Here is a 27,704-nt window from a genome sequence, read left to right as displayed (position 1 = left end):
CCTTGTCTGGCCTCCTTTGCCCTCAGCTGTGAGCAAACTCACCTCAGTGTCTTCTGTTCTTGAGATGCTTGTGCTTGGTGGTTTTCTGGCTTGGGGGTTATCATGAATCCCTCTGCCTCCTCTGTTTTTTCTCGCACAATGTTTAACACCATGGGGAGTCTTATAGATGACTGCTTTTTCCCCATCAGTTTGAGTTCTGGAGTTCATGTAAAAATCTTCTCCTCTATTGTTCAGGACCTTTTTTTTTTAAGTTTCGATATCTATTCAGTTGGTCTGTTTTTATAGAGAGATTTAAAAACCATGTTGCCATGGTGACCAAGTTCCCAGAATCCTCCATTCACTGGATTCTACTGACTCACTGACATGTATTTTTCATCAAAATGTTTTTAGATTGCATTTTAAAAGGTGATACTGAATCACACTGGCACTTGTCATGCATCACAGTATCCTACAGATGACAGCTCATCACTTGAAACTGCTTTTCCCCAACTTCTAGTAAGTTTGACCATTTTTTTTAATCCTTTAATTATTTTTTCTCTCTCAAAAATTTATTTATTTAGTTTTGAAAGAGACAGAGACAGCATGAGTGGGGCAGGGGCAGAGAGAGAGGGAAAGAGAGAATCCCAAGAAGGCTCCAAGCTGTCAGTCCAACATGGGGCTCAAACTCATGAAACTGTGAGATCGTGACCTGAGCCGAAACCAAGAGTCAGAGGCTTAAGTGACTGAGTCACCCAGGCACCCCAACCACCTTTTCAGTGTCAGTCATTTTGATTTTTCATCATCTTTTTTAAAAATTTCTTTTACATTTATATATTTTTGAGAGACAGAAAGAGACAAAGTGTGAACAGGGGAAAGGCAGAGAAAAAGAGACACAAAATCAGAAGCAGGCTCCAGGCTCTGAGCTAGTGGACAGCACAGAGCCCATCGAACCATGAGATCATGACCTGAGCCGAAGTGGGATGCTCAACTTACTGAGCCACCCAGGTGCCCCTGATTTTTCATCTTCTTATTCCTGGCTTTTGGCCAGTTACCTAGGACATACTCCACCCCCTAGTTTATAAAAAGCTCTTGGTGCATGCAGGTATTAACCCTCCGTCCTCTGCCCTGCATTTCCACAACTATACTACTGGTCTGATGAGTGTGAATTAAAATCTCCAATCCATCTCTAACCTGCCGCTCCTCTGAGTTTTCAGTTCTTGCTTCATATAGCTGGGGGTTTAACTGTTAGGCCCATACACATTCATGATCATTACCTTGTCTATTACGTCCTTTGTTAGTATACAATGTCCTTTTTCATATCCCTTGATGTTTTACACCTTAAACTCTGTATCATAATGTATATGTGTGACTTCCACTTTCTTGTACTTTCCCCTCTTCCACGCACCTCTGCTTTTAGCCCCGCAGCTTCTGGCCGGTTCTCGTGGTGCACTCACTCTGGGGAGACAGCCGCCACGTAGGAAGGATGAGTCTGTCATCTGGGCAGATCTTGGGCATCAGTGGCCCGTCACCAGAGTGAGCAGTCCTGGACATGCAGCAGTGAACTTCCACAGCCCTGCAACCCTGGCTGACAGCTGGCCACCCTCCATGGCAGACTGTGCGAACTTTCCAGGGCAGCCTTTCTCAAATCTGTACCCACAAAACTGTGAGCATCATAAAAACAAATTGAAGCCGCTAGGATTCGAGATGGTCTTCTGCAGTTATCAGTACCAGGTCACCATGTTCTCCTCTCTTCCTTTTTCTCTTTTCTGCCTCTGTTCATTTCATTCTGCAGGTATGACAATTACACATTCTATGTTCGTCTTCTGATTATTTCTTTCAACTTGCTGAGATCCACACTTGTGCTCACTTTCCACATCAAGTTACCATTATTTATTTAAACATTTACATGATACTATTAAGTCAGGTGCTATTCTGAGGTGTTTACGAATATTAAGCTTCTTTAAAACTCCAAGGAATCCAGTGAAATGGATACTCTGATTGTACTCACTTTCTGATGAGGAAATGAAGCAGGGAAAGGTACGTAACTTGCTCAAGTCCACTCAGCTAGTCTGTGATGGAGCGGAGGTCCTGCTGGGAACCTGCCATGGTAACTGCCATGCTATGCTGTCTCTGCAGCGCTTCCCCAGGAGAGACAAAAGCCTGTGTTCACCTCATCTGATCCTTATACTCACCTCCACTGTGTGTGTCTAGAGCGTAATTCTGGACTCCTCTGAATCTGTATTTCCTTTCTCTTTGGTTTTTGCTGGGCGAGGGTCCTTGTGCTTACAGACCACAGCAAAGTTCCTGAGATACCTATGCACCCTATTTCACAAATCTCTCACAGTGGCCTTGTGGCTTTATACCTTTTTTTGATGGAGTACTTCCTCCAAGAATACTTACTTTTCTGTCTTCCGGTTTTACTGAGATATGACTGACAAAACACGATCAATTTAAGGTATGTTCCACAATGGCGCGGTGTATGTATATAATGCAAAATGATGACCATACATTAACATCCATCACATCACCTCATAGAGTTGCAATTATTTTTTCTTGTGAGAAGAATGTTTAAGATCTACTTTCTTAGCAAGTTTCAAATATACAATGTTGTTAACTACAGTCCCATGCTTTCCATCCATCCCCAGAACTTACTTAAAACTGGAAGTCTGTACCTTTTGACCTCCTTCTTCCATTTCCTGAATTTCCCAACCTAACCTCTGGCAACCAGTATGTTCTCCATTTCTGTTGAGTTCAAATTTTTAAGATTCTATATGTAAGTGAGATCATACAGTATTTGTGTTTCTCAGACTTTTTTCACTTAGCAAAATGCCCCTGAAGGCCATCCATGTCATGTTGTCACAGATTATAAGACTTTCCTTTTTCCTACAGCTGTGTAATATTCTGCTGTGCACGTGCACACATTTTATTTAATCCATTCATCTGTCAATGGACACTTAGATTATCCTCACGTTTTGACTCCTGTAAATAATGCTGCACTGAATATGCGGGTGCAGGTATCTCTTTTGTTTACTTCAGACAAATACCCTGAGATGGAACTGTCGGACCGCATGGTACTTCTATTTTTAATTGTATGAGGAACCTCCATGCTGTTTTCCACCAATTTACATTCCCACTAACAGTGCACAAGGGCTCCTTTTTCTCCGTGTCCTCACCAACTCCTGGTATCTCTTGTCTTTTGCATGATAGCCATCCTAACAGGCATGAGGAGATAGCTCACTGTCATTTTGATTTGTATTTCCTTGATGATTAGTGACGTCGAACACCATTTTATGTGTCTTTTGGCCATTTATTTGTGTATCTGCTTTGGGAAAATGTCGATTCAGGTCCTCTGCCCATCTTTCAACTGGATTATGTTTTTGGTTTTTGCTATTGGGTTGTAGGAATTCTCTTGTATTAAGGGTATCAACCCCTTACCAGATGCATTATTTACAAATATTGCCTCTCTTTCTCTAGGTTCTCTTTTCATGTTGGTCATGGTTTTCTTTGCTGGGCAAAGAAGTTTTTTAGTTTGATGCAGTTCCACTTACTGACTTGCTTTTGTTTCATTGTCTTTGCTTTTGGTATTGAATCCAAAAAATCACTGCTAAGCCCAACCCTCAGGGAGATTGTTTTCTTCTAGGAGTTTCATGGTTTCAGGTCTTATGTTCAAGTTTTTAATCCATTTTGAATTGATTTTTGTGTATGGTGTAAGAAAGTGGTCCAGTTTCATTCTTTTGATGTAACTGTCCAGTTTTCCCAGTATCATTTCCTAAAGAGATGATTCTTTCCCCATTGTCTATTTTTGGTGCCTTTGTCATAAATTAATTGATCATATGTATGTTCAATAAACAGGCATATACATATTTATTTCTGAGCTCTCTATCCTATTCCACTGATCTGTTTCTGTTTTCACGCTAGTACCATACCATTTTGGTTACTATGGTTTTGTAACACAGTCTGAAATCAGGAAGGATGATACTTCCAGTCTTTTCTTTCTCAAGATTGTTTGGTTATTCAGGGGTCTTTTGTGGTTCCATACAAACTGTAGCACTGTTTTATTTCCGTGAAAAATACTGTTGGAATTGCATTGTATTGAATCAATAGATTTCTTCATGTACTAAAGACACTTTAACCACATTAATTCCTCTGATCCATGAACACAGAATATTTTTCCATTTATTGGTGTCTTTTTAATTTTTTTCCTTAATGTCCAATAGTTCTCAGTGAACAGATCTACCTCCCCCATTAAGTTTATTCCTAGGTTTGTAATTCTTTTCCATGCAATTGTAAACAGGATTATTTACTTAATTTCCTTTCCAGTAGTTTGTTTTTAATGTATACAAAAGTGTTTTCAAAAAGGTTTTTTTTTTTCGATAATAAACTTACTAAGTTCTTGTACACATAATACATTTTTAACTTCCCCTCATAATTACATGATATTATCTCTGGGTTAAGAGTTTAGAGCTCACTGTTCTTTTCCTTCAACACTTTGAACAGATACCTTAATTATTTGCTTGCATTTAATGTTGCTATTGAGAAGTCTGATATCGAGTTCATTTTCCTTTACAATTTGCTCTCTCTGAAAGTTTTTTAGAATTTTCTTTTGATCTAGGGTATCCTTAAATTTTACTATAAGTGTCTAAGTGTGAGTTTTAAAAAAATCTTCTCTTTAGCACATAATGATGTATTTCGATATGAGGTTTTTCATCTGCCATTACTGGAAAATCTTAGGTGATTTATATTTCTTCCAGTACTTCTAACTCTCTATTTTTTACTTTCTCCTTGAAAAGTCCTATCACAGAGACGCTGAAGCTATTTGTCACGTATTGTCCTACATGATCCCTCTCATCTTCCACCTCGCTAGCCAGTCTTCTGCTATATCCAGTCTCTTCCCTCCACTAAGGCTCCCTGCTGAGGACTTCATGTCAGTAGTTGTATTTTCACGCAAGCACTTGCAAATTATTTTTCTTCAGAGCTGTCTTATCCCGCTTCATGTTACCAATGTACTTCCTTTTTAAAAAATTATTAACCTCTTTGAGATATGCATTGTGCCTATTTATTTTAAATTCATATTATGGTCTCAAAATTTGTTTTATCTAGCGTTACGTTATGCAGATTGTTTTTCTTTTATACCAGTTATACTTCTGAGTATCTCATTAGCTTTTCAGATTCATCAACTTGTCTCATTCTCTGGTTCATCCAAGTTTTACATTCTGGGGAGGGAGGTCATTTAAGTTTTCCAACTACTAGAATTTCTTGGTAGGAACTTGAGATAAGCAATGAAATCTTCATGTTCTACCATGATCAATACTTCAGTCATAGTTACATCAAATAGAATGAAAAAATAGTAATTCACCTGAATTGTTCACTAAACATTCCCCTGTCTCGGTAGTTTGTCAACTTCAACCTTAGATTCTTTCATGAGTGACCTCAACTTAATGTTATCTTTACAGTGTGTACTTTAAGCACTGCTCCTTATAGTAACAGACTGAAAGATGTTCAATTTGTGAAGATGGAAGCAAGGAGATCACAAAGAGAGAGCAAGTATAGAAGCAAAAATCTCATTTATCAGAAATTTCCATTTGTTGTATTACCTACATGAACTAACTATGCCAGATAAAGTAACAAATGCCAATCTGTTTTCTAGAACCCCAAACATTCTTGAATTATGGTTCAATTATACATTTACTTTGTTTGTTAATTGTGTTTCTAACTTTAATAGTAGATATTAAAAGAAAATACTTAGAAGGGTACCTGGGGGCTCAGTTAGTTAGGCATCCAACTTAGGCTCAGGTCGTGATCTCAGTTCATGAGTTCAAGCCCTGCGTTGGGCTAGAGCCCAGAGCCTGCTTTGAAGTCTGTGTCTCCCTCACTCTCTGCCCCTCCCCCTCTCATGCTCCGTCTCCCTTTTTTTTTTTTTTAATTTTTTTAATGTTTTATTTATTTTTGATACAGAAGAAACAGAGCACGAGAGGGGGAGGGTCAGAGAGAGAGGGAGACACAGAATCTGAAGCAGGCTCCAGGCTCTGAGCTAGCTGTCAGCACAGAGCCTGACACGGGGCTCGAACCCACAAACGTGAGATCTGACCTGAGCCAAAGTGGGAGGCTTAACCAACTGAGCCACCCAGGCGCCCCTCCATCTCTCTCAAAAATAAATATTAAAAACAATTTTTAAATGAGACTGCATATTAAAAAGGAAGTGTGAACCCCAAAGAACTAGCAAAACACAACCCAGCGTTCTTCTGAAGATCAGTCTTTCTCCTTGATCAAAAATGCATTTGAGTGCAAGCGAATGCTGTGTGTGTGGCATATTTAAGTTGTCCGTTTCTCCCCTACTACATATTCCAGGTTTTATATTTTACAATGAGAACAATTAATAATAAAAATGGTTTGGGATTTTGAAAAAAATGTTTCATCAGTTATTTCCCCTTCAGTTTGTTAGTGCCCAAAATGGATTTGAAAAAAACTTTAACAGCATAAACTAAAAAAGGAGAATATACTTCAGAAACAGAAATCTTTCAAAAACTCAGAAATTCTAAAAAAGGAAAGGCACAAAATTCCACTTGTCAGGCTTTATTGCAAAATAAATAAAACCGACCAAATCATGCACTCCAGTCCAGCCCTCCCCTTTTTGACTTCTATCACTTTTCATTTAGATTAAAATTGTAAAATGAGTGAGAAAAGGTGGAATAAAAAGAAAACAAGTTCTGCAACACTCTTCCTACCTTTCCCGGTGGTGATTATTTCCATTCGTATACGGTTTCTTTTCTTTTCAAGCTTTTATGTTTGTTATTGTGAGGAAACCAGTAGGACAAATGAACAAACACAAAACGCAGAAGAAACCCATTATTTCCCCCAGAATACGTCATGCAGGTATCGAGGCTGAGTACCTTAGCTGGAAGGCCCGTTGAGCCAGGACATCCCTTCTTCCTTAAGGTGGGTGTGTGAACAGGAAGTGGAGTGCTGTCTACAGGCTGAATCCGGGGGCAAAAGAGGAAATAAAGATCATGAAACACTCCATCTATTTCACACATCTCTAAAAAGAAATCAAAGTAAAGAAAGCCAAGCAAAACATCAATAAAGCAAAAATGTCTCAACGAAGCTAAAATTCTCATAGTGTTGATAATTTAAATTTCAGCCTGCAATGTCTACAAATGAAATAAGTGCTCAATTAGCAAAAAAAAAATATTTGTCTGGAGATTTAAAAAGAAATGATTTAGAAAAGAGCACCCACAGAAGAAAACAAAAACAGCACAGCATGTAGTCTACATAAAAATGAGGATATTAATTTTCAAGCTCATCTGAAAATGCTCCAGTAATTCTTAAAAGCTTGAGTTTTTAAAAGCAGGACTTATAAGCAAAATATTTAAAGTCTTTTAACTACTAACTTCTATATACAGAATGTATGTTACATACACAATGGAACACAATTCAGCGAGTGTGTGTGTGTGTGTGTGTGTGCGCGTGCACATGTGCGTAGAAGGAGAAAGAAAGAGTGAGCGAGAGAGAGACTAATTAACAGGATTTTGAGCAGAAATCAATTTCCAAAGAAGGTAACCAGACTAATATTACTGGAATTCAGACCTTAACATATATATTTAAAAGTTAAAAGTCCTATTTTATTATATAGGGTATTAGTGTAAGATATTTCTTTTAATGAAAGGAACCAGTGACTTTACTGGAAAAGAAACATCACCCAAATAGCAAAGTATTAAAAAAAAAAGGTGGGGGCACGAAGAATTACTCCACTTTAGGATGCTACGCAAGCAGACAAGAGGAAAAAGCTAGCTTTGAATAAAGTTACAGAATATTCTAAAACATTAAGAGAAAAATCGATAGTCTCTCTCTGTCGTTGTTACTATCTAAACAGAATATTTTATATGCCTTATAACCTTAGAATGGAATTGAGTTTCTCAGAATTTTCTGCTTAATTGTGAGGTAAGCTTTAATTTAAATTTAATTTACCTTTAAGTAGCTTGAAAAAGTTTTGAACCCTATTTATGAATTCATGTTTAAAAAGGTAAAATCTTATTACAAATAAAAGAAAAGAACACTAAATACCTATATAAAAGTTAATAAAAAACAATAGGAAATGAACTTGACATTAGAATTTATACAGAAAGTCCAAATGGGGTTGTGAACAAAAAGGAGAGAAGGGTGGGGACAAGATTAACAGAGTTCATGAACACAAGCAGTGCCAAAAAAGAATACATATTTAAAGAGATCGCATTCACAGTTAGCAACAAAATCTTTAAGGTCCCTACATCTAGGAACAAATCTAACAAGCAATAATAAGTCAACTAATGAAGAAAATAATGAAACTTTACTGATGGATATAAAAGAATATCTAAATGATATGTATATCATGTTAAAAGATGGAAAGACCCAATCACAAAGATGTCAATTCTCCTCAGATAAATCTACAAATTCAACGCAATGACAATCAAAAGCCCCAAATGGAATGTGGCAAGCTGACTGTAAAAGTCATATGTAAAAGTAAAGAGTCAAAAAAGAAAAGGAAGAAGAATAAGGTGGGTCGGAGTGGCTGACCATACTAGGTGTATTACTTCAGGGTTACAGTGATTAAGACAATGTGATGCTGGTGCGAGGATAAACCCCCCTCCAAAAATCAAAATCCCAAAGAACAACAGAAGAGAAGAACCCCCAAACGGATCTGTTTATATAAAGCAGAGAGAGTTTTACAATCAATGGGGACAATATAAAAGAGTTAGTTGTTCATATTAGAAAAATAGATTCAGTTATTTATTTAAAGTTTATTTTGAGACAGAGAGGAGACAGAACATGAACAAGTGGGGAAGCGGCAGAGAGAGGGAGAGAGAGAAGCCCAAGCAGGCTCTGTGCTGTCAGTGCAGAATCAGATGCAGGGCTCGATCTCACAAACCATGAGATCATGTATGACCTGAGCCAAAATCAAGAATAGGATACTTAACTGACTGAGCCACCCAGGTGCCCGTGAGAAAAACAGAACCTCGTTTCACATAATTTGTTAACAATCAATCTCAGTTTAAGGTCCTAAACATGTAAAATAAAAAATTTTAAACTTTTAGAAAAAATATGGAAGGAAACTTTTATAAATGCTGCACAGGGCAGAATTGCTTTAGAAATGCATAAACAAACAGGAGTCATAGAGGAAAAGATGGATATATATAAGACTACTTTAAAGTAAACACTGTTGCAAGTCAAAAAGATACTAGATAAAATTTTCAAATAAGCCACAGACAGGAAGGAAGAATTTGCAGTGCATATAAGCCGCTAAGGATTAGTATCCAGATTACATAAAGAACAGGTACAAAACCAAAGGAAGAAACAATTCAATAGAAAAATAGACAGGAGACACAAAGAGCAAATCACCAGTGGTCAATAAACATATAAAATGATGGTGAATTAACACTTAAGGTCAGAGAAATGTAAATTAAGAATAAAAATGCCACTCCATACCCATCAAATAGGCAAAAGTTAATGTCTGACACTACCAAGGGTTAGTGAGGATGTGGGAAAAAGGGAACTTTCACACATGGCTGGTGGGAGTGAAAACTGGTTCAACCACCATGGAACATAATTTGGCAAAATTTAGTTAAAGTTGAAAGTGCATATACCACACAATCCAATAATTCAACTTCCAGGTACATATGCTAAACATACGCCCATTTGCAAAAGCAGACAACTACCTGAATGTTCACTTTGAGCAGTGACTGTGATAACACAAACTGGAAATAGATATCCAAGTAATAGGATATTATTAAATATCCTAAATTGCTAACAACAGGAGAATGCATAAATGGTTGCAGTCTATTCATACAATGAAATATGACGTTACGGTTATAATGAGTGGACTAAATGGACACGTTATCTGCAGGAGTAAAGTTCAAAAGCATCATGTTGAATGAAAGTGGTTACAGGGAGATACAGATAGCCTTTGTGTAAAACACAAACATAAAGCAAATGTTTTCATGTGTGGTTTCTGGATACAAATGAAGTAAAACACAAAACCAATGAAGAGGAAGTATGTCAATGTCAGGGTCTTTAGATGTGTCTGAGAAAGGAGAAAGGGTAGGGAGGGTGTTTCAACCGCCTGGAATATTTTCTTCCTTTGAATAGAAATCGGAAAAGAGCAGGGCAAAATGTCCACATCTGCTACACCTGTGGTGATGGTTACAGGGGTGTTTCTTATTCTCTTTATGCTTGAACTTTTCAACAGTCGGAATATATAAAATCAAAAGTCATTTTTAAAAAAAAAGGCAGAGTGTCATCCACTTAAGCAGTTTGAGGTCGTCTTCCACAGGGTTGGAAAAAACCAACTCAGACTCAAACTACAGCTCCCACTTCATTTCAGACAGCTTTCCCACGTGGACTGTCTGCTTCTACTGAATGCTAGACACGTGTCTCCAGGAGGACATGGGGAGCAAAGGAGCGACGGCAGAGCCACACACAGAGCGGACAGCCCAAACTTCACCAATGGAGGCACAACGGCCTTGCAGCTCGTTGGGAAATGACCTCTGCTGAGAAAACTGGCCAGCTGGCTGCTTAAAACATTAACCACTGGTTTTGTTCTACTGAAAGGCAGGCTTTAGCTGACTGCCTACTGCTGACTTAATACACAGCCAGAATCCACGGCTCAGTGGTTGGCACTGGCAAGTTCCATCTTAAACTCTACTTCTGAAGCGGCAGTTACACATATCTTGTTAGATCGTAAGAATTAAAATACGAGAACGGCCACTGATACTGCCAGGTGCCTCCGAGGTTCCCATCTGATAATTCCGAAATTTAGAGAACTCTGCCCTCCGTTTGAGAGTCCTTTACTTAGTGTAAAGACTACCTTTATTATTTAATAAATATTTGTCTGTTTTAGGTTGAACCTGGAAGGACAGTTTTCTGCTTTTGTTTTACAGTCCTATTTACATTATAATAATGCACTTAATCCAACAGATTGTGACTTAGCACAGAGAATATTTGCTCCAAGGAGGAGTCAGATTTCACTTGTTTCTGAGTCCCTCTTTCCTGACAACAAGGGAAAGGCTGGGGGGCAAGACTGCTCCGGTGAAGCACCTTCACTGGCTCGGTTTCACTAGATGTGGAAGGAGATGTGGACCTTGACTGGCTGTAAACCTTGACGTTCGCATTCCATACATGTGTGTTCTCAACGGGATAGGTCTAGGAAGATAAGTCAAACACAAAAACGCAAGAAATCACTTTCAAACAGTGTGCAGCTCCTAGCTGCAAGGCATGATCTGTAAGGCATGATCATGGTAACATTTCTCGGGGGAAGAGAGAACAATGAACTTCAGCCTGAAAATTCGCCTCAAGGACGCATCACTCCACAGAAGGCGGACCGCCCCCCTTACTGTGAACAGAGGGAAAGGCAGCAGCAGATGCCCAGCTGCTCCCATCTTCACTGCTGGCCTCTCACTCTGCGCACTGGTCTCTACTCTATGTTCTCTACTGTGTCCCCATGAAATATTCGTGTCTCACAAAGTAAATCTTACACGTGAACAAGTCCAGAGGACGTAACAGAGGCACGGCCTGCAGATTCGAGATAATTCTGCCCTCTGTAAGAATGAAATCTGGTCCTCTCTTGGGCATTCCTTGCAGGAAAAGGAACCTCATTTATCAGCTTTGTGTCTGTCACCGCAGGTGATGCTGCCTTATTCTGCGCCAGTAGAAATGCCAGCACTTATACTCCTTTAAGCCAAGTATTTTTGGAGACTCAAAAGGCTTTGGGTTAAAATGGAGCATGAAAGATCTCACGGGGCATTACTGATCAATGACTGGTTCTGTTGGGCTATTTTCAGATTTACCAGGATTGCATGTTTCAAGGGAAAGGCAATGAAAGCAGTTTGGAAAAGAGGTTAGGGAATTGGTTTCCAAGGCGTTGTACAGCAAGGACAATGCTTAGACCAGAAGCTGCCAATCAATAAAAAGAACAATCAGGGCACCTGGGAGGCTCAGTCAGTTAAGTGTCCAGCTTCGGCTCAGGTCATGATCTCACAGTTTGTAGGTTCGAGCCCTGTATCAGGCTCTGTACTGACAGCTAGCTCAGAGCCTGGAACCTGCTTCAGATTCTGTGTCTCCCTCTCTCTCTGACCTTCCCCTGCTAACACTGTCTCTGTCTCTCAAAAATAAATAAAAAACATTTGGAAAAAAAAAAGAATAATCAGCTTCAAGACTGTAAATATGTGCTTCTCAGCTAGGAAAGTGTTCCAATAGTTTAAAAACTGGGCCACTCAGATGGAGGCATCCAGCCATACACCAGCTCACAGGGTGTGATGCAGCCAATGGCAGAAAGCTAGTACGTCTTCTGAAGAGGGAACCCCAGGCCTGAACCTCACCCCTCGCCTTCAAAGTCAGAGTTCTTTCTGTTGTACCAGAGGCATCTCCACAGTAAAGGTACTCCAGGCCTTAATGAAAATGGAGCCTGAGTCATATTCTCTTTTTCTCCTTACGGTGAACTTTGACCAGGAAGAGGAGAGCAAAAGAAAGAAGAAAATGACACTTGTAGACAACTTCTGGCCAGTTCACAAATTTACTCAGGGACGGTCATGGAGAAGGTATTCCTTTTAAATCACTGATCTGGACTATAAACCTGGGCTGGAAATAAGACAGAAGGTCCTACTTTGTGAAAATCTCCTCCTCCTTAGTTTCCATAAGATTATACAATTGCAAGCTGAATAAGAGCCCAGGGGGGAAGGGGTTCAATGAAAACAGAATGGATAAGTAAAGCAGTCCTGGTGCGCGGAGCCTGAGGCGGGGCTCAAACTCACGTAATCATGAGATCAGGACCGGAGCTGAAGAGCTGGACGTTTAACCGCGTGAGGCACCCAGGTGCCTGCCCCTCTCTTAAAGTTTTAGTGTCCGAGAAGAGGCTTTGCTAAGTGTAAAAAAAAAAACAAAAACCGGGTCATCTTAAGAAAACTGAAGTTTCTGAGCTGTCACACCAAAGTGTGATTGGAAGAACAAGCCGGGGGCCCCTGTAGCAGGAGGCCTGGGGACCCACACTTTCCTGTGCTGGGATCAGAGCCCACTGCCTTCAGCCATTCTGTCGTATGTGCCCTGGGGGTCGGGGGTACCTCACATTCTCTCATACGGGCCCAGGGGGAGGTGTATGTCACAGAATCCCTCACACCTAAAAATCGATCCCCCTGCCTCCGGCCGAGTCAGTCCTTGAAACACTTACCATCATGTTTCACGACCCTGTGAAAACGTGACATTATGACAGTGTGACACTGAACAAAGGGAAAATGATGCTTTCAGAGTTTCATCTGTGATGACAGAAGTAAGTGGCTCCGATGGAATGCTTGAGGCTTTAAGTATGTACCTCTTGGCCCCTCGTTAGAATTACTGTCACTTATAAAAAGTCTGTCTCCTCACAATTTTTACTTATAGGTAAAAAAGAAAACAACAGGAATGAGAAGAGATTTTAAAATTATTTTCTCAGCTGCACAAGGTAAAAACTGGTTATTCAAAAGGGGAAATACCAATTCTAATAGTGTAGAATAATGAAAATTGCCATACCTGCTTTTTGCAGATATATATGCTCTTAAAATAAAAATAAATTCCAGGGATTAAACAAAATCAAGGGAGTTCTTATTTTAAAAAATTTAAAATAAGTAAAAATATTTGAGTAATATTTTGAGATGACATTAAGTATATTTAAAAAGTTGAACTACTATACTATTTGATGATCCTTTTATTTTTTAAAAAACAGGAATGTATAAGTGAAGCTTAAGAATTACCACTTATACTTTTTCATAAGTGTGCTTCTTAGGAAAGATAAGGAACAAGGTTTGGTACAGATGAATAAACTCACAGCAATAACGTTTTGAATATTAAACTACAAAAGTTATTTCCCAGATCTTCTAAAAGCTATTGAAGCAAATTCCAATTAGATGAATAGATTTATGTATTTCATTTCCTTTCTGGATTACTGCCAGTAATCTCAAAAGAGGTTTAATAGTAATGTATTTTTTTATATCAAAGTGTTCATTATTAACAATAGGTATGGCTTCTTGAGATGCTATTTTTATCTATAACTACCAATACATTTATACCAATACATTTATAGTTAATGATTCTATCCACTAAAAAGCAATTAATTTTAACTAAATGTTCAGAATACTCAATAACTGTAAGGCTGACTTTGCAGAAAGCCTAAAATTAATTTGATAATTAACTGGCAATGATTCAGATAAAACATGGTGGCAAAGCAACTGATTATCAGCATATCAATTCTGTTATCTTCTGAGCCATTATCATGGTTATAACACAATCATTAATAATATACTTAAACCATGGAAGTTAAAGTCTCTGTTTTGAAAAACTGGATAGCATGCAATGTAAGCAATGACTTGAATTAATAATGCAGGAAAAGCTGATAAATATGATACACACCAAGAGCAGAGATATCATAATTCAACAATTAGGTTTATGGGCAGAAGGAATGATAAAAAGGAGAAGATGGTGAAAAACAATAAATAGCTATGTTGACTGGACAGCACCTTCTGATATTATCTGGAGAAAGATCTTGGAAATAATTCTTAACTGAATAGTATAAGCAATTCACTCAATATTTCTAAGCTACAGTCTCCAAAAAAAAAAAAAAAAAAAAAAGAGGACTATCTTTGTATAAATGTGATTTTTTTGTTTTTTTTTTTTCCCAGTAACTAATTCTCTTTTCTAAGTAAATATACTTCCAGGAGTTGTTTTGATGAACAAGTAACAGAAACATCCAGTATTCTCCAATGTCATTTCCACCTATTACTCGGCTGTTTGGGGGAAAAAAAAAGAAAACAATGAGTATCGTCCACAATATGTAACACTGCCATGTAGAAAGTCCATAATGGGGAAGCCTGGGAGGCTCAGTTGGTTGAGCATCTGACTTTGGCTCAGGTAATGCTCTTGTGGTTCATGAATTCGAGCCCTGCATCAGGCTCTGTGCTGACAGCTCAGAGCCTGGAGCCTGTTTCGGATTCTGTGCCTCCCTCTCTCTCTCTGTTCCTCCCCTGCTTGCATTCTCTCTCAAAAATAAAAAAATAAGTCCATTATTAAAAAAAAAAAAGTCCATAATGTTTCCTGAATCGATTAGGATTTCTCTACATTTGATCGACAAAATCTATTTTTAGAGCAGTGCAGTAAAACAGCGAAGTTTTTTTCTCCCGCTTAGGATCAGATCTGTTTTTTTAGTTGAAGTCCTCAAATTACGCAGGATGGTTTTCTGATAAATAATAAAAACAACTAAACCAACTCATCTTGACTATGTATCAATGGGCCTTTTCTACTCCAAAAATAATTACAGATTTGAACAGATACAAAAAGCAAAACATTCTCATAAGAAACCTGGTTTTAAACTTAAAAGACACCAAGATTTGCTATGGATTTGATTCAGATTTAAAAAAAATAGCTTACATCTAACATTTTGTTTAGCGCTGGTATTATAAAACTCTTAAGTTAACAGAAAAACCCAATTATCATCATTTTTCTTCATCCTTTAGCTAGAAAGATTTTGGAAACAAAGTGGCCAACTAATCCAATTTTCTGTATTCAGAAACACTTTATAACCTCAAACTTCAGTGATGTGATTATATTTGTTAATTGAACTTATGATAAAAATAGTATTATGGAAATACTATATCATGGGAAACAAAAATATTTTATCATCCTAAAGCAAATAGTAAGTTACTGAAGGTTATGACTAGTAAGTGAACCTTCCTAATTACAAACACTGTAACGTGGTACTCTATGAAAATTACTCATTATTTTCAATACATTGATTTGAATAGCTACTCTGGAGACTTTACAAATGTTTTCAGAAAACAGAAAGTTCAGCTACATGTTAGCTCTTGAAAGTCTGTTCTAAACTCTGAAGGAATACTCTAAAATGTAATGCTTCTCTTAATGGAAACACTGTGGACCTTTCCATAACCATGTATGTTCAGGCATTAGTAACAGTACTAGTAACAAATCTTTCTTATACTAGGCTTAACTGAATAACACCACTTATAAAAAATGGGGTTTTCTAGCACACTGGAAATAAAAGTCCAGTAAACCTTAAATTGTAATACCTCACTCTTACGACATTTAACAGTCAAAAGAATTTTAAATTTATAGAAGTATTACATATTGCTTGTCTAAAAACACAGGCTGTAACAAAATTGTACGTCACTGTTGGAATTCAAGGCCACTGTGAGGAATGGTAACGATCTGTGTCCCTTCGGTAACACGCCGCTGTTTCCCAGGACCACTGGGCCCCTCACTGTGCCGTCATGATGTTTCTATGGGTCTGGTGAATGGCTCCAGACTAGACATCACCACTTTTCAGAGGTGGTTTTTTAATTTTCCAGATACATAACCACGGAAAAACTGGAGAAAGCCTGGGAAGCGACTATTAAGCCTGTCACCTCTGCATTTAAAAAATCACACAGAACTAGTCAGTATAGGCTCTAGTCAGTGCAGCTTACTTACATCCTCTAGGATGAAGACACAGACTGAATAATAGGAACCCTGTAACAGCTATTTCCCTCAAAAATCTCTCCCTATTCCAAGATTCACAGAAGTGTTCTGGGTCAGGGCCCCTAGAAGTCTGCAAGGCAAGTGAGATATAATCTGTATTTAAGCAGCAAAATAAAATCTCTCTGAATTATAACCGTATTAAAGAAAAACTAGTTAAACATTCAGTCAATTCACAGGCTGATGATTTGAACCTAATATCATTGGGCACACAACAGGTTGGTCTTCCTTTCTGGAGGTTATATGATACACTTAACACATACTCTTAAGATTAATCTGATAGATCCAAGCACCCAACAGTTTTAGCTCCATAAATGTCAAGATAATAAGAAAATCAGTTGAACCAGCAATCTCTTCAAAAACTTCATTGCTCGATGAAGTATGAGTAGAAGTCACATTGGCCACACCACTGGTATCTGAACTTATTCACTACTAAACAACTGTTTGCTCTAGGAGGGTTAATCGCGCTGCCCTACTATTTCCCATGTTCTCCATAAACCAGAGAATTCCATGATCTAGCTCTTCCCGAGTCCAAGAATTTTCAAGAATTCTGTATTTAAGGTGTTGACCAATACCAATGATTATGAAGCCCAACAGGTGCAAGTTTAAAAACTTCTATCTACCACAGATATTCCTTTTTAATGTTACTCTTTTACATCACATATGAAAACCAGAGCAAACATCAGCTGCCTACTGCTCTTCAACTAGAGAGAGTGTGTGTTGTGTATAATGACGTTGGGGTAGACGCTGGCTTAGGAAAACTGAGACCTTTCTACAAATACATCCCCCACTCCGGGCATATCAGACTCTTGCAGGACAGAGGTAGTGGCTTAGCCCATTTATTCCTGAGAAACCCTGAGCCAGCCTTGGCACAGGATGACGCTTATAGCTGGTTATCAACACAGAATGTCACAATGTTTTTAAAAATCTTGGAGTTATCTTAGAATATAAACAATTCACTATTAACACTATTGCCTCAAATCTATAAATATGATATTTAGGGACACTGCTTTGAACTACATTAAGAAAAATCCACAGATTTTCACTAAATGGATTTACATAAAACTATAGTCAGTAAGATCTGTAACTTGTCCCAAATTCTTTTGAATTCTGCATAATATGAATTATCAAGTTTTTTCCTACATAATTCAAGTCTCTAGGAAATCTCTACATCACTGCTTATATCAGATTCTTATTGAGAAACTCACTTACTCTGTAGGTGATTGATTTGGATAATGTACTTTAGGATCACTTTCCTCACTAATAAAATTGAAAAGGATACCTTGTAATTTGAGTCATTTGGTTACTGCAATGTATAGGAACATTCCTAAAGCTTTACGGCCAAAGCCAAAAAAAAGAAAAGAAAAAGACAAAAAGGAAAAGACAGAAAGGCAGTAGCGGGAGCAGCGCACGAGGCATGCAGTAGGAGGGAGTCATACATCACGAGGATGTTAGCGTGTTCTGCAACCACAGGCAAAGAGCGTAAGAGACGGGCGGGGTGGGGCGGGGTGGGGACACACGGTGCGTGGGTTTCTTACACGTCTGCCTTTGCTAGCTGGAGTGCAGGACGGAGGGCGCTTCAACAAAGAAAGGAGAATACTACACGTTACAAATACTCACACACGACTCTCGACGGCTACCGCTGTAGTAACAGACAAAATATATCAACATACAGGTAAAGACATATTTTCTGATAGGCTGAAAGTACATAGATTTTCAGGAAAAACTGGAGGATAGGACAGCAGAGAAACGGTTGCTCAGACTCGGGCTAAGATGACAGTAACACTTTTTCATTGGACCCTGCGCAGTGACCCGTGAGATGACATTCCATCAAGTGACGGCGATTTCTTTCCTGTGGGGGTTGGAAGCAGCAACAGGAAACAGGAGAACAAAAAGGATCCAAATAATTCTGATTTAGTGCCAGTCAGCATTTAATAAAATATTTAACGAGCTGGTCTTTTCCCCACCAAACTCTGTTTTCAAAGATGATTCTCTCAAATGGTAAGAGCTAAATTGGGTCTTTGGAATTACTGCTCATGAATGAAAACAAAAAGTTACTTCAACAATACTGCCCGTCCTGGCTAGATATCAGGCTTATGTCAAAAGGGACCTTCACCTTTCTGACATTAAAGATTCAGTAATTAGGGAAAAACCACAATAACAGTAAGTAGGTAGTAATTGCATCAGAGTTCCTCCCCAAGCCTCCATAACTCTGTGAAGTGCTAGCAGCAGAGCATAACCATAAACCACCTCGACCTCTGGCGATTTCTTGTGTTCAGGTGAACCTCACATTTACTGACGGTTCGCAAGGGTCAGGGATCTATAAGCTGGGGACGACACCACACCCTCAACAGTGGGCCTCGTGCGGTATCAGAGGTTTTTGGGAGGCCAAAGGCAGGACATATGGTATTTGCATGGGGGCCTAGAGGAGGGAGTTTATAAACTGTGTCTACAAGAACTACAAAACATTCCAGAGAAAACTTGGAAGGGTAAGAAGCAATGTTCCAGATTATCGGTGGTATATTTTTAACTCTGGCAGATGGCTAAACAAGAACAACTATTTCTTTCCAGGAAACTGGAAGTGGGTATGGATTTGAATGCTGCATACCAAAGAGTTAACAGCAAACCTGGATTAGAAGGCCTGCAGGTTCTCAAGCAAGTTTTCATTTCTTTGCCCTGTGTGTAACTAGCACACCTTCCTCCTGCATGCTGCAGACCATATCATGTCGGCAAGGACCCCACTCAGGCACCTTCCTGAAAAGCCTTCCTTCAAAAGGTCTTTCTGCAGCCGCCTAGTTCAGTCACCTATCTCTCCTTTATACTATGATATACAGTCCATACCTTTTATTATTGTGCTTCTTCCAATCGTATGATAATTATTTATTTATGTGTGTGGTTTTTCCATCAGACTCAGATTCTTAAAGGCAAGAAATACTGTAATATGCTTATCACAATAAAACCTATCAATTTAAAAATCCTTCATAAGGATTCTGAAATGCTGCAATACTTAACCAAAATGTTTCTTATGGCACCTGTCACCTCTGACATGGGGAGTAGGAAATTATGGATTTTTTTGTACCAAGACGATAAGCATTTTGCCATCTACTTCTCCAGCCGATTGATCTCAGGAGTTCCCACTGTACAAAGTATAGTACTACACCATGTGGAAAGTGCTAGAATGTTTAACATGGAGAATCCTTCATTTTCTGGCTATCCCTATGCTTCTAGAGCAGAGTCGGGTGTGTGCTGAATCCAGGAAAAAAATGCCTGACTGGCTCAAAGTGAATATACTGCACTACACTAAAGGGAAGTCAGAATGCCTCTCAACGCCATCTTTGTAAGCAAAGGACAACACATGGTCTAAGCCGGCACTGTATAAAGCTCATGATGATACTAAATCATGGGGATACTGTTCTTCCCAAAAGGCTACCCAGAAATCAGATGGCTGTTTTTCTATTTTCAACAGAGAAGGGGAAATCAGATTGCTTCCTCATGATACAATTACAGGAACGCATACTACACGCTCTCTTCCATGCACTCATGTACAACCACGGTTTCCTACAAACAGTGAAAACTGGTCTCATGGCACGGGAACCCTGCAGGCCAGTGTGTTGTCTTCATATGCAATCACATACCCTTTAAAAGTAGGCCTTTTACACCTACATCTCTCAGTCGCCACTGTAATGTTCAGGCTAATCATGGGAGGAAGCAACGCAAGCAGATACCAAAAGAAGTACTTTATCTTATAGACACGTAATTTGGCAAACAGGTTTTGAGATTCAGTTAATGAACTGCTAAGGTCTTTTAAAAACAGGAGACTGAAGAGTGAAAGCCTGGACAGTCTTTCCCTCGGGGCCGCCTCCACGTATGGATATGATACAGCTCTTCCATCTATCATCCAGACACAAGACTGCCCAAGTTAGGGAAGGGCTGCATAGGACAATCTCCTGAAACATCAGTTTCAAGTTGGGTTGTATTTAATATGTGGATGGAAGTTTTTTAAAAAAGAATCTTAGGAAGAAATATCAGGAATGTTGGAATTTCCTAGAAGGACCGAGGCCTAATCTGGGTCATAGGATTAAAAGATCTTTCTGTAGGTTTTAAAATTCTGCCTTCCATGGACTCTCATGGATGATCAACTTTCCCCACATAAAGCTAATGCCATGTGGCTGAGCCTCAGATCTGTGACTCATTATGAAAGAATACTTAAGAAACCAGGGAGAGACAAGAGATCACTAAAGGCAAGAGATGAATGAAGGAAGCTAAGAGCCAGGGCTGAAATTAAATATTTTAGGACATCTTAGCAAGATTTTAATATGAGGCCAAAATGAGGAAGAGAAGAACTAGCTTGCCAATACTCTCTGACTGCTGGCTTCTTGGAATTTTCCAGGATACAAGAAAATAGGATTAGTGAGGACCAGACGGTTGGACTGTCGGTATGAACTCTGTTCCTTTATGTTCGACCTTTAATTTCTTGGTCTACTCAGCCTCCAAAAGGCAAGTTGGCAAATTCTCATTTGCCAGGTAAATGGGCAATTCCCATTTTTTTTTTTTTTTTGTGAACTTGGCCCAAATGAACAGAGTGTAGCATTGTAGTTTAACAGAACTCAAAACCTACCTGGCATAGATTTCACCAATGACAATCTGTTTACCAAATACAATGAACACATGGCTCATTTATATGACCATAATTAGTATTGCCTTTAATATAGTTAAGCCAAGTATTAATTTTGGTTCGTTTGAAAAGAAGAAAATGCACTAAACAGGATAGGAAGTTTGTAAGCGAGGTCTGGTCATCCCTGGACTTCTTGCGCCTGCGACGCAGCGAGCAGACGAGGGGAGGGCCGAGCTGCTGAGCTCCACCGGCCCCTCAGCCTGTTTGGCACCTGGAGGACGAGGTTGTGCCTAGTATGGAGTCACCCCAAGCGGCCTAGGACTTGGGTGTGGGGTTGACAGGAAAGAGGAGGTTATCCCAGTGTCGCTTCCACTGCCTTCACTCGTGTCTCACCACACACGGGAACATCTGACCCAAGAGACCAAGTGGTCAGAGTAACATCTGTTTCTTTGAACGTTAATTAAACCCCCTTTTATCTGCCCTGAACAATGTCGTACCCCATTACGGCCACTTCCCTATTCCTCCGAAGACTGAGGGTCCAGAAACTTCACTAATGGGACAGAAGACTGCCCAGTTTACTAATGGGAGAATGCGGTGATAAATAGCGGTTAAAAGCAAGGCCTGAGTATTTTTCTTTTCTTTCTTTTCTTTCAGAAGTTCATGACTCCACACGTAAGAAAGCCCCACCACCGGAGTTCTCTGGAGTCAAAGAAGTAGGTGTGGCCTCAATCCCTCAATCAGAGGGAAAGGAGGAATTATTTACATTTCTGTTCTGTCAAGGCTGCTCTTCCTAGAAACTCTGCTCAGGCAGAAAGACTTGTCTAAACTGGGTGACTTAAAGGGGAACCGACTGCCCTGAGTGCCTTCGCATACTACCCCAAATTCTAGCATTCACTTCAATTTTGAATGTAAGGACATCACTGGTGATTCTGGAAGTGGGGAGGGACTGGTGGTTTGATTCTAAAAAGAAACCAGAGGGCAGTACGAGGTCGCTAGGGCATAGTGAGCAGATGGAGAAGGTCAACGGTGCATGGACACCAGAGAAAACTTGCTCTCTGCCATCCTGCTCAGTCTTGGCTCTGTCCCTTCCTCACCCTACAAGTTCCAGCTGCAATTCAAATCCCAGGTCCGCAGTGTGACCCATTTCTGAGACAGACATCAGAAAAGAATGACCTTAGTTCAGGGTCAGGGTCTGCTCCCTGCAGGGGGCACCCCTCCCCCAACAATCTGAGAGGCGTGGGCACAAAGAACAATCACGATTCATTCTGCTCCTTAAGATGAGAAATGCAAACTGAACTTGGGTTTAACACCTCGTATCCTGGCGGCTGGACACAAGTGTGCCGGGGACTGGATACCATTTTTCAAACCCTCGTCCTACCACGGCCTCAAGGATGGAATGAAGGAGGACTCAGGTCATACTTATCAACCAGAAACAGAGCTTTATGCCATAAAATATGAAGAATACAAACTGTTTTAAAGTGGGATCTGACTGCTGTCTTTGCCCCTGACACGTGAAAAGGACCGTGCAGTGGTGACGTGACATGACAATTCAGGGAGAAAGCGCGGTGACCTGTGCTGGCAGGAGGTGGGAAAGGTGGCTAGAGGGCTAAGGCAACATTCAGGCGACACCGGATTCCTGGACAAGAAAGGAAGCGAAGGGGAACCCAGGTCGGGAGGTGAATGGCCCACGATGAGTAAAGAAACAGCAGGGCAAGGGCATTACATATGCCACTGCCTTAAGTTCCCAAACGTCCTGCTATCACCGCTGTCCTTCTGAGAAGCAGACTGGGGCGCAGGAAGGCTGGGTAACTTGCTCCCAGTCACACACCTGGCAAGTGGTGGGGACAGGACTTGAGTCCCCTCATGGGCTTCACCGCTAAGCTAGAAGGAGCAAACGAGGGAAAGACAACGCTCTCTAAGCGCTGGCGCCTGGATCTGGAACATTCACCATGTGAACTCCTGTCCTTTTCACTTTCTAACAGGAGTTTCTTGGTGCCGGTTTAAAATTCAGTTGTAAACTGCCCGGCTAGCTCAGTCGGTAGAGCATGAGACTCTTAAAATTCAGTTGTATGTGTGGACTGGGCTCAGGCTGAGCACTGGTGGGGCAGGACAAGAAAGTTCTCCTGGAGGAACTTGAACATGGGACGTTTCCTCACTACACCCAGGTGGCGGTGGGCAGGGCGGAGGCCAGGGGAGGTCTGTCTGCCACAGGACACCCGCCTCCGGTGTTTTCCATCCAGAGCTTTGTGGGGGAGGGAAGGGAGGTGTGTGGAGAAGAGTTAAGGAGAAAAAATGGAGGGGTGCCTGGGGGGTTCAGTCGATTAAGTGTCCGGTTCAGGTCATGACCTCATGGCTCGTGAGTTCGAGCCCCACGTCGGGCTCTGTGCTGACAGCTAGCTCGGAGCCTGGAGCCTGTCTTTGGATTCTGTGTCTCTTGCTCTCTCTGCCCCTCTCCTGCTCATGCTCTCTCTCTCTCTCTCTCTCTCTCTCTCTCTCTCAAAAATGAATAAATGTTAAAAAGAAAATTAAAAAAAAAGGAAATGGTTTTTTAGCAAAAGGAACCTTAATTAAAAGAATTTATTCAAACTTCCTTGCCACTTTCGTTCAAGTGAATGATATTTTCTATGGAAAAGCATCTAGAATATTTTAGTTCAGTAAAATATACAGAAGATAACATGAAATACTGTTGTACATCAAGAGAGTTCTCTATCACACTGTAGGACCATCTCAAGAATAACGAAATAGTTTCCATTTAGAATGGAAAATAGTACATTTTGGTATGATATTTCGAAGGCAGGAAAAAAATCAGTTAAAAAAATTTTTTAAACCTACATCAAGAGTGGGAAATTATGCAAAGTACTCTTCTGAATGTAAGAATTATGTTTAACAAAACACAAAAAATAAAACATAAAGATTGCCCCAGGTTTAAAAACCAGTTCTATGCAGAACATCTGCAAATAAACCCATTTTACTTCCCAGTTTCTAGACAGGTTAAATGTTCAACAAGACATTAAAATGCTTTATGACTGGGATTTTTGTGCTATTTAATGTGGAACAGGGAGAATACGGACAGGTGGTATTTCAGTAAAGAGAGTGAATGACATTAGAGACTTCTAAATTATCAAATCTACAGAATTATTAGGATAGAAAATGATAATGCAACTTACAGTGCATTAAAATCACTTTCCATATGAGAAGAGAAATTTGGTCAGCATTAAAAATTGATTTGTCCTCAATTACTATGTCACAATAAAATCTATTGAAAGATTTAATAAAACATCACTTTTTCTGATTTTACTACCAGATGTTTACTTCTAACTAACGTAAGAAAGAGCAAAATGCTGAAAAGGGGAATGTGAAACAGAAGTGAAAAAGAAAAATGAGCACTTTTATATATTTATCCACATAGTAACAATAATCAAACATTCCAGTGTTCAGAATTGTTGCAAAGAAAGGGAATACAAATTCTCTGATGGCCAAAACATTTTTCAAAGTACATATTCACTTTCTGATGTCTAATAGAGATAAACTCTTTGTGTTATTTCAGATAAGAAAGAAGCAAATTTTGTCTCACAAATAAATTACCAGGTGTGATATTTCTAAAACTGAATGCATTACTAGGTGAAACTTTTCAATTCAAATCACTAATGGTGTGAAAATAAAAGACTTACGTCATCCAAAAACTCAATCAGTGAAGATGAGGAAGAAGAAAAGGAATCCTATTTAACGAATACAGCAATAAAAAATAGAAAATATGGATGAAGCAGTTTAATAAGAACAAATAAGAAATCAAAAATTTTGTAAAACAATTGAAAGGCAAATGACATTAATTCAAACAAACAAATGAGAAAAGCGGTCATTGTCACTTTCTCAAGAAGTTTAGAAATCCAGTAATTACTTTTTAAAGAGTAATTCTTTTCCTTTTCCCAAAGCAATGAAATGTGTATATTGTACCCAAAATGTAATAAAACAAAGTGCATGGCAGATCATTAATAAGCAAATTAAATGAAGCACTTGAGAAGTGAGCAACGGACTCTCTTTGCCTCTAATTATTCCCACTGGAACGTGACCTCTCTGAGAGCAGGGCTTGGTCTATTTGGCCACTACTTTCTCTCCAGCACCTAGAACAGTGCTCTGCACAAAGATACAGGATTACTTGTTTAAAAGAGATATAATCACTAACTTAAATTTTCTGAGACAAAAATATACTTTATAAATTTTTCCCCCAGAAAAGAATTTAAGCACCAAAGAATGACAGTCATACTGACACTATTTCATTATTATGGAATCTTCCTAAAACACTCTACATAATGGTTGGAACAAAAAATATTCCTATTGTAAACTCCTAAAAAAACCTGAATTTGGAGCTAGAACCAGCATTGCTCTATAGTGAGCTTTGACCTTTTTCACTGTTTTTTTGTTTGTTTGTTTGTTTTTGTTTTTTAATTGTGGCTCTGTGCTTGGGAGCAAAAACAAAAGTGTCAACATTATTTCAAAAGTTAGGATTTGTTCTGCATTTATTGTTTCTCAGGAGAAGGGATGAAATTTCTTTTAAATCTTATGACTCTTATATTTAGACCTTCCACAGATTTTTCTTAAATACAAATGGGATTGCAGTTTCCATAAGAAGAGAGAACATATTCCTCTCTTAATATGTTTTTGTTTATAGAAGATTCTAGGTCCTCTTCTGTGGGAAGCAAGAAAACCGTTTCACTGTCAGTGAATTTGAAATCACAAAGTGGATCTGAACCTAGTGGTTCAGAATACTTGAGCAGGTCAGTACTTACTTCGAGTTGATCCGCACCATCGGTAGGCGTATTCAAAAATGCCAAGAAAGAATGCCGTGAGTCTCGGTGCTCTATACCTAGAAGACAAGCAGCAACTTTTTTTTAAAACTAGAACAATTTAATTAATTCTCACGGATAACCTTTCCTGTCTGAGTCGGTTAAGAGCTGTTGACAAACTACCATATTTTAAGGCTATTCAATCCTATTAGCTCTACATTTCAAAGACTATTGGTGTTTCTTGAAATATCACTCAACCGTTATTATCAGTCTCTATGACACACTTGTTTCCTGACTTACTTGAGTTCTCGAATTTCTTTCTTTTCCCTCAGAGTACCTTATTAGCAACATGTTACGTCATAATAGAGTTGAGAGAAATCTTTAAAATATGGTTATATCTGTTTTTCCTAAGCTAATATATCCCTAAACAAGGCTTCTGTTTTGAAACATTGTTTCCAGACCTACAGTACACACTAATATACATGATCTCTTGTAAGAAAATAATGTGGTGATAACACCAATGTGTTCAGTTATGAAAAATCTCATGTCAAAGCCTCAATCCAATTTTCAGGTATTGTTTCATTGACAAAATGAGGAACTCAAACCCTTGGTTTTCTCAGATGAAGTCTTAAAAGTTTCTGCACATTTCTTTGCTATGACATTAACTTGAAATGCATAATTTCTAAGATAATTCTTAAAATAGACAGGCAATGATAAATATCAGCAAGAAAAAAGTGGAAACAATCCAACACACAGTTTTGAGTTCCATATCCTTAAGAAATTACATTTATTTGTTTGTGTGGTTTTCACACTGATCTCTAATAATACACTGCGGATGCCGGATGAGGCACTATGTTTAGAAATTCACCCAATCAGTGCGTATTTATTGAGAGCCCTTCACGTGCCAAACCTTGTCTTGATACTGGGATATACTCGTAAACACAGCAGAAAAAAAATCCCTGCCTCTGTGATACAGAATATCACATTATACGATTTAAGTAGTAGAGTTCATTATGTTACAACATAAAGTGGAAGCTGGTTATTCTACAATGCTCAAAATCCAAGTAAAAGGGACAGGCTAACATGCTTTCCTAAAGCAACGTGATGAACTTATTTCTTATGCAAGTTTACGTCCAGGCTAAACGTGACACCATCGGTGACACCAGAGTCATGCTCTGCACAGTGTCTTTTCTATATAGGCTGCTTTCAGGGCCACAAGTCCTCCTTGTCCTATACATTCTCTTTCTTCTCCCTAAATAATGCGGCACCCTTCCACCATTCATGTCTGAAAACCAGCCTGAGTCTCACTTCGGTGAGAAGCCTTGTGCTCAATCTGAATTCCTCATTCGCTTTTTCTGGGTTCCTTCCTTTCTTGTCCACTAGGAAATTCCATCAACAAAAGTGTATTGAATGTCTGCTACTGTTCATGGTTTTTTCATGTCCATCCTTCACGTGATACCCTTTCTTTCCTCCACAATTTTCAAGGCAGATGCAGAGACCCAACTAGCTTTTACATCAGTGTGTGTCCCAGGATGGGGAAGTCAGAGGGAAGAATAACATAATGTAAGCATGACATAAAGCAGTTACTTGGCCTTTTATTCAGTCAGGAATGCTGACTTTGTCAGGACAACTGATTTCTAATAACTGCCTATAACCCTCCTACACTGTTGGTGGGAATGTAAACTGGTACAGCCGCTCTGGAAAACAGTGTGGAGGTTCCTCAAAAAACTATCCATAGAACTCCCTTATGACCCAGCAATAGCACTACTAGGGATTTACCCAGGGGATACAGAAGTGCTGATGCA

At 39.2% G+C, this 27,704-nt stretch overlaps 1 protein-coding gene across 12 annotated transcripts in view; it reads right to left on the bottom strand.

Moving 5' to 3' along the window:
• Positions 1-27,704, bottom strand: part of CDC42BPA (CDC42 binding protein kinase alpha) — a 293,765-nt gene that overhangs the window by 38,406 nt on the left and 227,655 nt on the right. For 4 of the 12 annotated variants that reach the window (XM_029934874.1, XM_029934879.1, XM_029934881.1 and 1 more), the window contains 4 exons: positions 25,903-25,979; positions 24,787-24,834; positions 18,039-18,077; positions 6,870-6,953 (listed from right to left, as the gene is read on the bottom strand). In XM_029934874.1, coding sequence (XP_029790734.1) covers positions 6,870-6,953; positions 18,039-18,077; positions 24,787-24,834; positions 25,903-25,979 — 248 coding nt within the window. The remainder of the gene's footprint in view (positions 1-6,869; positions 6,954-18,038; positions 18,078-24,786; positions 24,835-25,902; positions 25,980-27,704) is intronic. The other 8 variants (XM_029934877.1, XM_029934882.1, XM_029934886.1 and 5 more) reach the window with 4 other exon arrangements.

Source organism: Suricata suricatta, chromosome 3, assembly GCF_006229205.1.
Source record: "Suricata suricatta isolate VVHF042 chromosome 3, meerkat_22Aug2017_6uvM2_HiC, whole genome shotgun sequence".
Classification (NCBI taxonomy): Eukaryota; Metazoa; Chordata; class Mammalia; order Carnivora; family Herpestidae; genus Suricata; species Suricata suricatta.
This window is presented reverse-complemented; position numbering and strand designations above follow the sequence as displayed.